The 14,584-nt window shown below is 31.5% G+C and overlaps 1 protein-coding gene across 1 annotated transcript; it reads left to right on the forward strand.

The window, feature by feature from the left end:
- Window positions 1-1,725: 1,725 nt before the first annotated feature.
- LOC134254374 (zinc metalloproteinase dpy-31-like) lies at window positions 1,726-11,820 on the forward strand. Its single transcript, XM_062736905.1, has 10 exons — window positions 1,726-1,874; window positions 1,997-2,135; window positions 2,680-2,767; window positions 5,080-5,197; window positions 7,394-7,463; window positions 7,576-7,770; window positions 8,327-8,450; window positions 10,472-10,600; window positions 10,976-11,094; window positions 11,698-11,820. Exons 1-10 carry the CDS (start codon window positions 1,726-1,728, stop codon window positions 11,818-11,820), a joined length of 1,254 nt encoding a protein of 417 aa, XP_062592889.1.
- The last annotated feature ends 2,764 nt before the right edge of the window (window positions 11,821-14,584 follow it).

Genomic DNA, 14,584 nt, shown 5'->3' on the forward strand with positions numbered 1-14,584 from the left:
TAAAAAGGATGCAAAATTGACAGCGTTGTTTCTCTAATACTAAATTTTACACAAATATGTAACCACTGTCATCTGAAAAGATAAATCTTCTAGATTTATATTCCAAAATATTTTTAAATTTGATGGTAGGCCGAATTTTGCCCTTACTGTACCTTGTTTTTTACATGCACTGAAATTCATTTTATTATCAGGTACGCTCATTCTGATGCTGTATTTAGATTTATAATTAGATGGGAAATTAAAAGAATATATTTTTAGTCCAATGGCGACGTCGTTGACAGGCTGTTATTTTGGATAAAATAATGCGAGAAAAAAAATCATTCATTACAAACTCGTGTGGGAATAGTGAAATTCCACCTTGGGGCCAAGATTGCGGTCTAGGACTCGGCAAAGCCTCGTCCTAGACTATGAATCTTGTCCCCTCGGTGGAATTTCACTATCCTACACTCGTAGTAATGAATGATTCTATTAGTATACAATAAGTATATCTCTCACAATTAATTTTGACAAAAAAGACATTGTCCACGAACTTTTTGGACAACCATTTTCTATTTAGAATATATTTTATACCTCCATTTTAGTGAAACTGTTTAAAGAATGCATGTTTTGATTATAGTCTTTAACATTCTAAACGACTTTGTAATGTATTTCTTAAACATTAAATCCAGTCTGACAAAGTGTCCAGTCCATATTTTGCCTTGCATATGTCTGTCCATGTCTTTATCAGAAATTGTAACAAAATTGTTTGATCGCCAGTTGAAAGAGAGGTTTTCCGTGCACCTTTTTTAATGAATGCTTTCAAGAAGAGATTTTAAACCACATACGCATCACCAGTAATGACGTGTTAAGAGGGATTGTGGTTAAAAGAATAGTAGGGTTAAGAACGCTTATGAGAAGTTTGAATCAGATTGTTGAAAATATAGACACTTCAACCTTAATAAGAATAAGAGAAATCAGACGAAAATGCAGGATGTAGACTTCAACGTGAAATAGGGGAAATGCAAGAGTTGACTACTTTATGAATAAGAGACAGTGTTAAAATAATTATAATGTAGAAGCATATTCTTTTGCTTAAAAGAATCAACGATTAAATCGGTATGATTATCCCCCGAAATGTGTCATACTTTATTTTTATGTATTAATAATCCTATACCCTTACATAATACAAATATCTACTGAAGAATAAAGGCAGTCATCATTAATGATAAATTATATAATTTAAAAAAACGTTGAATTTATGTTGATTATACCCATAATATCTTTGTTTCCTTAATATGCTTTGGAAATACCGTAAAGCTTTCCTTAGAGTGAAAATGGCATAATTATAGTACTTAAATAACTAACTGGAAATCAAGTATAGGGGTTTTCAGTGATGTAAACAAAAAAATACTAAAAAAAAAAAAACTTGTTTCTGATTGGTTGTCCAATTATGTTTTCCCCTTACTATTGGGATTTTTTATTGGTTAAAAATTAAAAGTCCGAGAGTTATCAGGATTTAAGGGTATAAATGATACAGAGTGTCACACAATTTTAACTTAAGCCCACGTACGATGTTGAAACAAACCATTTATTGACAGTTATTGACAGTTCTAATTGCAAATGCGGATGGTAGCAGAAAATTTGCTTCAGAAAACCTCCGAAAGCTGTTCGATGAAACAAATGCTGACGAGACCAATTTGGCAAGTGGAAACCTTAGTGAAAATGAAATAAAGAACAATCTGAAGAATGACAATGAAATTGGTAGCTAAAGCAGCAGTCAAACAAAAGAAAGCTTTGAATGAGAGGAAGAATTTTCTGAATTTGAAAGCGAATATAGCTCTGATAAACAAATGTTTGAAAATAGTGTTCAACAAAGTGACACATTTGAAAAAGAGGTAAAAGCTCAGGGAACTCAGGTAAACACCGTGGAATCGTCGTTGTTGCAATTGGATGAAATGGTAAGCAAAGCAATTCCTGGATTAAAGGTAAAACTATAATGCTCGCATTTTTTTTAAAGAATCAAAAGAAGCTTTAAAGGTACAGACATGATTGATGGTGATATAAAGTTAGATAAAGATTCTGCAGCAAATCTTGTAGCATTTTACAAGAGGAATCCCCAGTACCTACGACTTGACAACACCAAAGCGGATACACCTGTAAGGGATTATTTCATAATTCCTCTTCTTGTGCTATATTTTATTCTGAAGCAATACCATTGAACAACCTGTATATGCCTTTTGATTAATATTTACAATATTTCGAATGAAATCAATGAACAGTAATTTTTTGGCAAAGTACACATTCTTCATACATGTAGATTCATGTGAAAAATAAATAAATCATACATGGCTAATTAAAGAGTATTAAATCCTTTCATATTTTTTTTTTCAATCAGACAAATGATCACTTCTCTTCAATATTATTTTAACAAAGGCAAACATGATTTCAATAATAAAACCCGAAGAACGTTTTTTCCTCGACGAACATTTCAACATTTACATTTATTATTATTAATAACTATTGTTTATGCACAGATTTAACCCGTTATTTTGAATAACGATCGCAATATCCTATGAACAGGGTTGTTTTGAAGTTATCTTGTGTAAGATATCTCTCAGAATTAATGTTTTTTTAGTAACAGAAAGATATACATGTATTTTGATTATAATTTGCCTTTTTTTGTTTTGTTTTGCATACTAGGCATTTAGTTCATCGGACAGAAGAAAAAGAAAAGTTGGTAAAGTCGGAAAATGGAGCTTCCCAATCGAATACAAGCTACAACTTTCAAGTGAAAGTAAGGAATAAACAACACTTTTCATAGGCTTGCAAATATATTAAAAGTGCAAACATCCTTCATTTTTGATATGTATACCCGAAGAAAAAGTAAATCGAAAATGCATGAAATGAAATTTTATCTAGCTTTCTCTGAAGTCTATATATAAGAAGCATATTACATACAAAAGTGCGACCATATATATTTCAAATCAGCCCTATAACTGATAGGATTATTTGGAAAGGTTATACGATGTTTTATTTTAGTATATATTCTATTAATTAAAAATATTTAAAATACTTTGTAATGCGAGATAACATTATTTTCATTATAAAATGTTTTGTGCTTTTTATATTACATTTCTCTTTAGCTATAAATCTAAAAGAAAAATTTTGAAAAACGGAAAAAAAATTAAGACCACAAATCAGTCATCAATTTTAGAATTACACTTTTTATACTTTATCATGTGATATTTAAATAGAAATCAACAAAGTTAATGTATTTAACGAAACTTTATCAGACAAAGAGTAAATTTAGCATGATGTAAAGATTAGAGGAAGAAATATTGGATATTTTAATGTATTATCATTTTTCAACTTTCACCATTTATTGGCTATACCAGGAACGTTCAATAAATAATGTCATCGGGGCTCGGAAAGGAACAAGAAACGTTTGTCTATGATTTCGTCTTTATGATTTAAGTAAAATATTCTCATTTAATTAAAAAAGATGTCCGTAACATTTTTATCCAATTATAAAATGATAAAGAACAATTTTATACCAATTGATAGGCTATAATTGTTTTATTTTATTATTGTTAATTAGAAATTCATGTTTCTAATGCTAATTAAATTTTATACTGATATATCACATTATATGCAAAAATATCGGTACGATCGGCCTGATATATATCTCCTTGGATGAGAAAAATTCAAATTATATGAAAGTTATAGTGATTATTCTTTGCGTTGCACAGATGAAATTTAATACAGTATATATCACTGAATTTAGGTCAAGTTGTAGGTTTTGGTACGTTCGTCCATTTTTTTAGTTATGCCCCTTGGACTTAGAAAAATTCCAAATATTTGCAGTTGTTTCCACGTTTTATTCACAACTTTATCACGTGACCCAGTTAAGACTATAAGATAAAGATACACATGTAGTTGGCAACAATAGAGAAAAAAATAATATATGGAGATAATGAAAAGTATTGAAGTTCAGACATAGATGAAATTTAGCATGATATAAAGATTAAAGGATGAAAGGATGGATATTTTAATATATTTTTATTTTTCAACTTTCACCATTTATTGGCTATAATTGGGACAAAATATAAATGGTACATTTTTCCTTAATTTATTTTTTGCAAATCTAAAGCAACGATTAAATAGCTATAGAATAAAAGTTTTGGCCGGGGAACAAAGATGCAAGTATATTAATAGGAGGGTTGTCCCAAAAAGTCGTAGACAATATTTATAACTTTTTTTAACATGCAACTTATGCTAAGCAAATTTTGCATACGCATAGTATATTCATTTTTCTTTAAAATTTTGAATTCTTAAACATATATCTTTCATATTAATAATATCGGGACGATTTATATGAACACCGATATGGTCTGTCAATGCACAAACAAAATCCAGAATAATTTACGCATATCACTATTACATTTGCTTTAATTTCTTTGGTACTATGTTAAACATTGAACTCAAATTTAATTAAGTGAAACCAGAAACAAAATCTTAATAACATTAAAGTAACAGACGATTGGTGTTAGGATTTTCAAAAAAGTATAACTGGAATCGATCATTTTGATGAAAATGACGTCGTTAAACGCGTAACCGGCGCGTAACCGATATTACACACTATATTCTAATAGAGAATTTGTTTTTAATAATTGGTTTGAGATTCAATGCTAGTTTTCCCTCTTTACTGAAAATAGTTACACATGTACATGTAAGAAGTAAAATTCTCTTTATTTAATGCACACAGTGGGGAACGTTCTGGACCACGAATGACGTCAAAATATGTGTATTTTTCTGGTGCACATAATGTAAGGTGATCATTCGGCTTTTCCACTGAAAATTGAATTTTCTAACATACATTATGCTTGTTTTCGTGCGCTGATGCATACCTGCATGCCATCTTTATATTTTCATAATTTTCTTATCAAATGTGATATCATCGGGAAACTTGAAAATCATGATAATAAAATGTTACTTGTAAATATGGCAAGAATGGAAATATAATTGGGCAAAAAAGAAACTTAAATGTTTCCCCATCTACGACTTTTTGGGACAACCCTCGTACATTTTTATTTGTAAAAGAAAAAAGAAGACTAGTAAGAAAAGCATTAAAAATTTGGCAGCAGGAAACTTGTGTTTCATTTAGAGAAACAGGAGCGATAACGACACCAGGAATTATCTTCAAGGAAAACGAAGAATGGTGAGAAATGCATGTATAATGTGATAAAAAAAAACATACAAGATACATGTGTATTATTAAAATTTACAGAATGCTCTTGCATCTTCATTTTTGTATATTTTTATACCCAATACTTTCTCCCACAATGAGCCTGTAGTCTTCAATTGCGTTCATTTAAGAAATAGGTATCATTTTTTAAACATCTATCGGGCTTTTACATACGGGTTGGTCGCGAGATTAAATTCCGGCTTTATACATAGATGAATTAAATTTTGTCCCTACTCGTTTTTATTTCCCGATAGATGTTTTAAAATAATACCTTTACATTTGTGACTTATTCATATTTTATATTTGCCTGATTGTGACATTTAACGTGTTAAATGCATTATTTTTCAAACCCAACGTCATGTACACAATCCACTGAACGCATGTCGATCCTTTATGACGTCACTGAAAAATTACATCGAACGATTATCCATACGCACATCTATGACCTCTTGACCCTGTACCGGTATTTATACAGTTGTAGATTAACATTGCTTTCAGTAGTGTTACATAAAGGAAACATTTGTAAATGTAAATATAGTAATATAGACGCAACTGCTTTTGTCATGAGCGCAATTCATTTTTCACACTCGTATACATGTAGTAAATTATTTGCATGTATTTTCTCCTTTTGAATAAACAAAAGCAATTTTTCTTTATCATTACTTCACTGTTTCCAAAGATTTTTCCTGGATAAAGAAGGCACGCTCCCTATATTAGAAATGTATTAGTTTATTCCAAAATAACCTCCTTTACACTATATAATTTTCTCAAAGTCCAGAAAACATTTTTCGTCAGTGTATAGAGGGTTCTTAAATGAAATACTGAGAGGGAATTTTAATTTTACTAACATTACACGATTTGCCACAAAGATACTGATCCGTTTTGATGTTAGTTTGTTTGTTTGGTTTTTTTTTGGCATATTGGATTTTCAAAGATACATTAATAATGGCATTGTCGTATAATTTCACTTATTGAAATTAAATTTCATTGGAAAGCGAATAAACATTACCTTATTTAAAAAAAACCCGGTGTTAATTTCATAATATGAAGAATTCCATAAAATGATTTTTTTTTTTCATTTAAAGTAAATGGAAGTGAAAAAAAGCGATATTTGAATAATAAAAAAAAATCACAAACAAAACAAAAAGTCAGAGAAAAAATTAATAAAACTGTAATTCAAACATTCAAACAATCAAAGAGATAATTTTCTTATATTTATGCCCCCGTAAACGAAGTTTCGGGGGCATATAGTTTTGGTCGTGTCCGTCTGTCTGTCTGTCTCTCTGTCTGTTTCTCTGTTTGTCCGCATCTACTGATTTAGTGGAACTAAATTGAGCTTATTCCTTGTGACAAGACCTTTCTTTGGGTACCACCAAATTTGGCCTCTTGACCTTGGAGTTTGAGCCACTTTTACACGAAAATTTTAAACTTTTACTTTGGCCATATATTTTGAACAGTAGATACCAGGACATTTATACTTCGCATATGTATTATTTCTTGAACATCTTTCATTGGACACTAAGAATCTTGTCCCTTTGACCTTGATCTTGTAGATTTACGTACCTGTGGAAAAAATTTAACCTTGGTCATAACTTTTGAACTGTAAGGGATAGGGCTTTCATACTTCATATATATAATCTTTGTGAGAAGGCACTTCATCAGATAGCAAGCATTTTGACCCTTTGCGTTTGACATACTTTAAAAAAGAAAAGCTTGACCATGACTTTTAAAGGGTTAGGGCTAGTGCTTTCTTACTTTGCATATTCAATCCTTGTGACAAGAACTTTCATTTGATAACAAGAACTTTGACCTTTTTGACTTTGACCTTGGAGCTTAACCTAATTAAAAAAAATAACCTTAGCCATAACTTCTTAACGATTAGGGCTAGCTTATAGGGCTTCCATACACTACAAAACTATTCTATATGGCAAGACATTTTATTGTATACCAATTACCTTGACCTTTTGATCTTGGAGATTATTGTACTTATTGAAAAAAACTATAACGTTGGCCTACTTTAAAATTTCACAATTGTTTTCCAGTGAAAAAAACCCTAATTTTGGTACCAATTAATTAAATTTGCTTTTAAGAAAAGTTTAATCTTTGCTATGTTGCCATACGGGGGCATCAGTGTTTCACAAACACATCTGGTTTTTTATGAAAAATTAGGTGCTGGTCAAATGTTGGAAGAAAAAGTTCTGGTTATAACGAAATAAACCTTGAAAATGGTTGTAAAAGTGTAAGTATACACTTTCTTGTTTTATAGTCCAATTTGATTTTCATGGAACACCAAATTTATAAAGTCAATTATGTTTTTTAAACGAAGAATTTAAAAAGAATGTCCTTTCCAGTTAGGAACAATCCTCCATGAAATCGGACATGCCCTGGGTATGTGGCACGAGCAAAGCAGGCCTGACAGGGATAATCATATAACCATATTGGAAGATAACATAAAAAGCGGAAAGAAACACAATTTCCTGGTCAGACCTGGTGATACCTATGGAACACAATACGATTACGGATCAATCATGCATTACTCTGAGAGGGTGAAAACATTTTTCTTAAAAGCAAATATGGATAACAAATGTAATTATAGTTATTTCCTAACATAAAACATTATATTTAACTATACAAAATTTATGTATTTTTACTAAAGACCTTGGTTTTGTTATATTTTCTGTTTTTAATTCATATACATGCACGAACAATTCAATATTGAAGTATTACTTTTATATTTACTTTTTATACCATTTTTTTTTACAATTACTATACAATTGCTGAGGTTTTAACGTTGCAATCCTAAAAAAAGTATATTATAGTTTTGAAAAAAATAAAAATGAAACTTTTTTATTATAGTTAACTAATATAAGTAAACTATACTCAAGAATAGCATGAAAGAAGGATATGGAGATAACGAACAGTATTCAATCTCAACGTCCATTAAACAATATTCAAAATAAGAGCAGAGCAAACACGGACCTCCGAAACATCAGAGGTGGGATCAGGTGCCATGGAGGAGTGAGCATCCCCTGCCGACCGATCACACCCGCCGTGTGCTCGTTGTCATGATCAAAAGTGATATATGCTACGTTAATTTAACAGGCTTTTGCAAATAAAGGACAGAAAACAATCATCGCCAAACAAAGAGATTACGAAAAGACAATGGGACAAAGAACTGGTTTATCATTTAATGACATAAAGGCTATTAACTTCCACTATTGTCAGGGTAAGTCAGAAAGGTTGGACTTTCTTATAGCAGGATAATGCTTTTGTTTTCAAAAATGTACATATCTTATGCTGAAAATATTTTACATTGTATCTTTAATTTTCAAATAAATTTAGGCTGCGATTGAAATAAATAAATTTAATTAAAAGTTTAATTAATTTAAGAAGATATTCTATGTATAACGGCCAAATTTTGTACCAAATAAATGAATGGTCCGATATTTTTAAGCATGTGAACAATTCAAAGATGTTATCAAACAAAAATGCTACACAAAAGGGATTTTAAGAAAAATATCAATTATTGTCCAATTAATTGCACCATCAATTTTTCATTGTAGTCTATGGGCAGCGCATGTTGTTTAAAATAAAAAAAAACATATTGAATTTCAACCAATTGTCTTTGTGAAAATACGCATAAACTCTCTCTATATTTAACATCGAAATAAAACATATTATTTAAAACAGATTTTTTCAGAAGTTAAAAATTCATCAAGGACAGACAACTCTTCAAAAAACTTTTAAAATGCATAAGGACCGGCTCCTTACATGTAATCAGCTATGTGGGCCATTTTACAAATCGTTATTTAGCAATGCATTTTTGACTAGTTTAAGATTATTTAAACTGTTCAAAATACTTTTAATATACTTTAGTTACTTTAATTAATTAATCGCTTTATGTATTTATTTCAACCTACACGTATCTATTGATTTCCTATATCTGATAATTCAATACTATTAATTAACATATATTCACCTTTTAAAATCAATTATGCTGCATTATTCACCAGGGGGTGTTTTGTGGTTCTGTCTATTTTATTTATTTTGGTGGAATCAAATGGCATTGTTTCAATACATATTTCTAACCCAATTAACTTTATTATAATGCTGAAAAATAAGTAAATAAGAAGTGACTTTCCATTAAAGATATGAAACAAAAAAAAAAGCCAAAAACAAAACTGATGCAACTAAAAAAAATACTGGAGTCACAATACAATATTTCGCTAACATCCCTGTATACGATTGAATTAAGCACAGATGATACAAACAAAAAATTGATGCCTGGATTGGTATATATTTTTTGGCCTAATTTCATTGCAAATGGTGCAAAAAATAAATTTCCAAAATATAAAGAAATTGTAAACCTTCTGTGATGTTCAAAAGTCTGTCCTTATGAAACCATCCTTATTAATCTATACAAATATTTTCACTTCAAATTCAATTTTTGTGAAAATTTGAATAAAAAATTCAAAACTACGCGGTAAAAATTATTCATTTTACTCATTTAAACATAACCCGAGTTGTTATTTTCAAACATTTTGACAAAAGTTTGTTTGTATCATCTGTCCTTAAGTCTGAACAGCATTTATTCCTTTTCTAAAAGTTAAACGAAGACCTACCCTTACAGGAAATGAATCGAGTTTCCTTTGAAACATATACATGGGAAATTAAATTGTCAATATGAAAGTCATCTTTTCCAATTACTCTTGAACACCTATGTTTCAAGCATGAAACGTTGCTTCAAAAGATTAATAATTTTGTTTTTATTAAATGCAATCTCGAACTTTATAAAAAATCATGTGACTGTGTAATTGAGATACAGGAGAGTGAATTTGTCAGGAAGAAGTGTTGTCGAGTAATGTCACAGAAATGAGTTTCGTTAACTTTGAAACAAATGGAGTTTGCGAACAGATTTCAAGATCATAAGTCAATAATGCATTACAAAATTATGCATTAATGGTCTTTGGAGACCAAACAAAGACCTCCAAAACATCGGATCATGTGCCTTGGAAGAGTGGATAATCCCTGCTGACCGGTCACACCCGCCGTGTGTTCCTTCTCATGGTCGGGAAATAACGGAAAAATCCGTCGTCAATTTATTTTTTTAAAAATGGACTAACAAATATATGAAATATGTCAGTCAGCATTTGACCCAATGATTAATTGTATTTTCTGACAAGGTTATTGTATCGAAAATTCCATTTTGTGATAAAGCATATCCAAGTTTTGCAAACAATTTTGAAGGGAGCTGTTTTGGTGGATTAACATGGTCATCGTATAGAAATGGAGGGTACAGAGATCCCAGAAGTTGTGGACGTTGTAAGTGTCCGGAAGGGTGGACTGGAACCTATTGCCAGTATCTAAAGAAATCCAGTAAGTATTGGGATTCTCATTATGGTTAAACTTTTAGTTGATTAAAAAGTGGTCCCTCTTTATACATTTAAATACGTCTTTGTTAAAGTGATCTGTTGTTTGAAATTGTTATTTTTACTGAAAGATTTAATGATATAGTTTATTTAAAAAAATACAGCTAGTGATTTCCTGATTTTTGAGACTATACATGACATGAAGGAATAGAATATCTTCTTGTGGAATAATAAGGCATCTAGATTTCATGTTCAGTTAACTAATTGTCAAGTTTATTACATGTATCCTTTCAATACCATAACCGTAATCGTTAAAAAATACAATAAAAATAGAAAACGTTTGGATAAGACTCTAAGAAATACATTGTTTTTTTCTATTTAGCGACTGGATGTGGTTGCACGAATAGATCTGCCAAGTCATACTACAAATACCTGAACACCCCTGGCTACTTTAGACCTGAGATTTATCCAACTAATTCGGAATGTACCTGGAAAATTACGGTAAATGGTCCTAAAGTAAAGGGGCCAGGCAATATTTATCACCAAGGTGTGGCCGATGTCAAAATATCAATTAAAAACCTTTGGTCCCATTCCTAACAGAATGAAAAAAAAGTAAAAAGTCACTTGTAACTATGGATTATAGATTACTGTCAATCTGAAAAAGTTTTTTTTTAGTTAAATGAGGCATATGAGCCATGTACAAATGTAAAGTTTCAGAAAATGACGAATTTTTCAATGTACCTATGTACAAAATAGTCAGTCACTTGAATTGACAAATTCTCTCGATTGACCATATTTTTTTTCTAATTTGTATAGTACTTAAGAAAAAATATACCTCTACAGCAAAATCTAGACGATATACGATTTGAACATACATAGGTAATTTTAAGTTTTCACTCATCCACGACTGAGAACAAGTAAAGTCTGCCTTGTTTGATTTCAGCCCAGAGTTCAGATATGTAAACATTGTCATAGTTACAAAAATATGAATTTGTTTTGTAATATACAGTAGGGCATGGTGTAATAATGTGATGAATTAAAAAATCTTAATAAAACATTTTTTCGTGTGATGACATCTGATGTGTTCAAATCGATTTATTTCAGGCACCTGCAGGAAAACGAATCCGGTTTGAGTTTGTTTGGTACTTCATTTTAAGCTGTTACACACTGTGTTTGGACTTTGTAGAGGTTCGTTACAACAGTTTGTCTAACACAGGACCAAGGTAAATATACTGTAGACGTACTTTTTTCCACGGGGTAATAATTCCGCGGAATCTCAATTTCTGTTTAATCCGCGGGTAGAAAAGTACGCGGATTTCTTACACTGTCACTATATGTCGTGCATTTACATTAAGTACGCTTGGACAACTTTCCGCGGAAAATCTGTGACCGCGTTCATAGCGTAAATTAATACCACGCGCAAAAAGTAATTCTACAGTAATTACAATCCAAACATCCTTGTGAATATAACATATCAGGTACTTTTTAGGCCGTAAAAACAATGATGGTGCGATATAGTAAATCATTTTAGATCCAAAAAATATGAATTTAAACTAGTAGACTAAATGTTCACAGAACAATTAAAGGTTTTTCCACCTTTTTTTCTAAACGTTTTATATTTTACACTCTACAGTTAATTATCAGGCAAAAAGATTTTTAAATTAGCTTGAAGTTAGAAAAAATATATTTAAAAAAATATAATCTTGACCTTTGAAAATTTTCATAAGTCACATTGCAATTAACCCCATGCCTCTACGACTTCTAGTTTCAAATTTATATGGTATCATATTAAGTGCAAAGAAGTTAAAAGGCAATGACTCATATGAGGAGTCATCAAATCCTTTTGCATTGGTAGATTGAAGTTGTGTCTAAATACCTTGAAGACATTAATGAAGGTTTGGTGCATCTACGGCTTATGGTTTCAGAGAAATAGCGATAACAAGCTTTTTCGCACTAGGGGTTACAATTTTTAAAAGGGTCAATTTTAGGGGACATGAATGAAGACTACAAATCAATGATGCAAAGGCATAAAGTATATGTTGAAATACAAAAAAGATATAGAAAGACCCTAATTTTTCATTTTTGGAATAATCTTGACCTTTACATAAATTTTAAGGTCACGGAATCTTATGCAGTTAGTCCCAGGTCTCTACGAATTCTCGTTTTAAAAATTTTGAATTATTAGTAAAATTCAAAAACTTTCAGGGGCAATTACTCATTGAGGGATCACCCTTTTGATCAATCATTTTGGTCCCACCCTACTCCCGGGGATCATGATTTAAAAATTCTGAATCTACACTATTTGAGAAAGTTTCCATTATATCAATATGACTACATGTATACCTGACTTTCCTTTTCTTGAGATTTTTTTCCTAAATATTCCTAATGAAACTTTGATTCCCGGTGCGGGCCGCTCTACTCCCAGGGGTTATAATTTGAACATCTCTGAATCTATACTATGTGAGGAAGACTCCATATCAATTTCACTAATCATTGCATTGCTTTGATTTGCTGTTCATGAGAAGATTTTTAAAGAGATATTCTTATATACTCTGATGTAAAACTTATGTAAAAATCCCCCGACGTGGCCCAACCCTACCCTCAGCGGTTATCATTTGAACAAATATAAACTACTTGAGAATGATAAGAAAACCATATGACTAATTATAGCTTTGCTCTTCTTGAGAAAAGGATTTTAAAGAGTTATTCCTATACATTATTACAATGTATGTAAAACTTTTATCCCCAATTGTGGTGCCTCCCTTCCTCCAGTGGTCATCATTTGAACAAATCTTGAATTTACATTTTATTAAAAAAAGGTTTCATATTAGGTTCAACTTTTTGGGGCTAAGTAGTTCTTGAAAAAGATTTTGAAAGATTTATACTTATATATTCATATGTAACATTTTGATTACCCGTTGTGGCTCAATTCTCTCCCTACGGGTCATCTTTTGAACAAAATTGAGTCTACGCTACGCAAGGAAGGTTTCAATTATTTTGGCCCAGTTGTTCCTGAGATGGAGATTTTTGAAACATGCCACCAATTTCTCTTTATTTATTTATTATCTCCCCTTGAAAAGGGGCATATATGCAATGGTCTTTCATTAGAACAAACTTCCGAGTATTATCATAACCGGGTCAACCTCCTTCTGGACTCCAGCCTTAATTTTTAGGTCACCTGAGTAAACTCAGGTGACCTATTGCTATCACTTTTCGTCCGTCGTCGTTCGTCGTCCGTCGTTCGTCGTGCGTCGTGCGTCGTGCGTTAACATTTGAACATTTTCAGCTTCTTCTCTGAAACCACTGAACCAATTTCAACCAAATTTGGCACAAAGCATCTTTGGGTGAAGGGGAACAAAAATTGTGAATTTCATGGTCCTTGCCCCCCTGGGGCCTGGGGGGTGGGGCAAAAACCACTAAAATTAGTGCAATCTTTAAAAATCTTCTTCTTTACTCCTGGACATCAAGCAGTCAAACTGTTTGCATGATTGTAATCAGCATTGAGTCCTCTACAAAAATTGTGAAATTCATGGCCCCGGGGTCATGGGTTCTAGTGCTAGGGCGGGGCCAAATAAGTATATAGTGAAAATGCATTATTTCTTTGAAAATCTTCTTCTCTGCTCCTGGGTATTAAATAAACTAACTAAGTGCATAGTTATGATGAGCAAGAGTGCCTCTACCAAAATTGTGAATTTTATGGCCCCAGGGGCAGGGGTTCTGGTGTTAGGGCAGGGCTCTATAGATTATATAGTGAAATTACATGAATTCTTTGAAAATCTTCTTCTCTGCTCCTGGGTATTAAATAAACTAACTAAGTGCATAGTTATGATGAGCAAGAGTGCCTCTACCAAAATTGTGAATTTTATGGCCCCAGGGTCAGGGGTTCTGGTGTAAGGGGGGGTCTATAGATTATATAGTGAAAATACATGAATTCTTTGAAAATCTACTTCTCTGCTCCTGGGTATTAAATGATTTAAATAAGTGCATAGTT

This window comes from Saccostrea cucullata, unplaced genomic scaffold (genome assembly GCF_032062105.1).
Source record: "Saccostrea cucullata isolate Sc308-1 unplaced genomic scaffold, CSIRO_AGI_Scuc_v1 ctg1279, whole genome shotgun sequence".
In the NCBI taxonomy this organism is placed as follows: domain Eukaryota; kingdom Metazoa; phylum Mollusca; class Bivalvia; order Ostreida; family Ostreidae; genus Saccostrea; species Saccostrea cuccullata.

Coding starts and splice junctions, on each gene's coding strand:
- LOC134254374 (XM_062736905.1), top strand. CDS start 1,726: ATGACAATGAAATTGGTAGCTAAAGCAGCAGTCAAACAAAAGAAAGCT. Junction 5,198..7,393: donor TTCAAGGAAAACGAAGAATG/GTGAGAAATGCA, acceptor ATGAAAAATTAG/GTGCTGGTCAAATGTTGGAA. Junction 10,601..10,975: donor CCAGTATCTAAAGAAATCCA/GTAAGTATTGGG, acceptor TTTTCTATTTAG/CGACTGGATGTGGTTGCACG.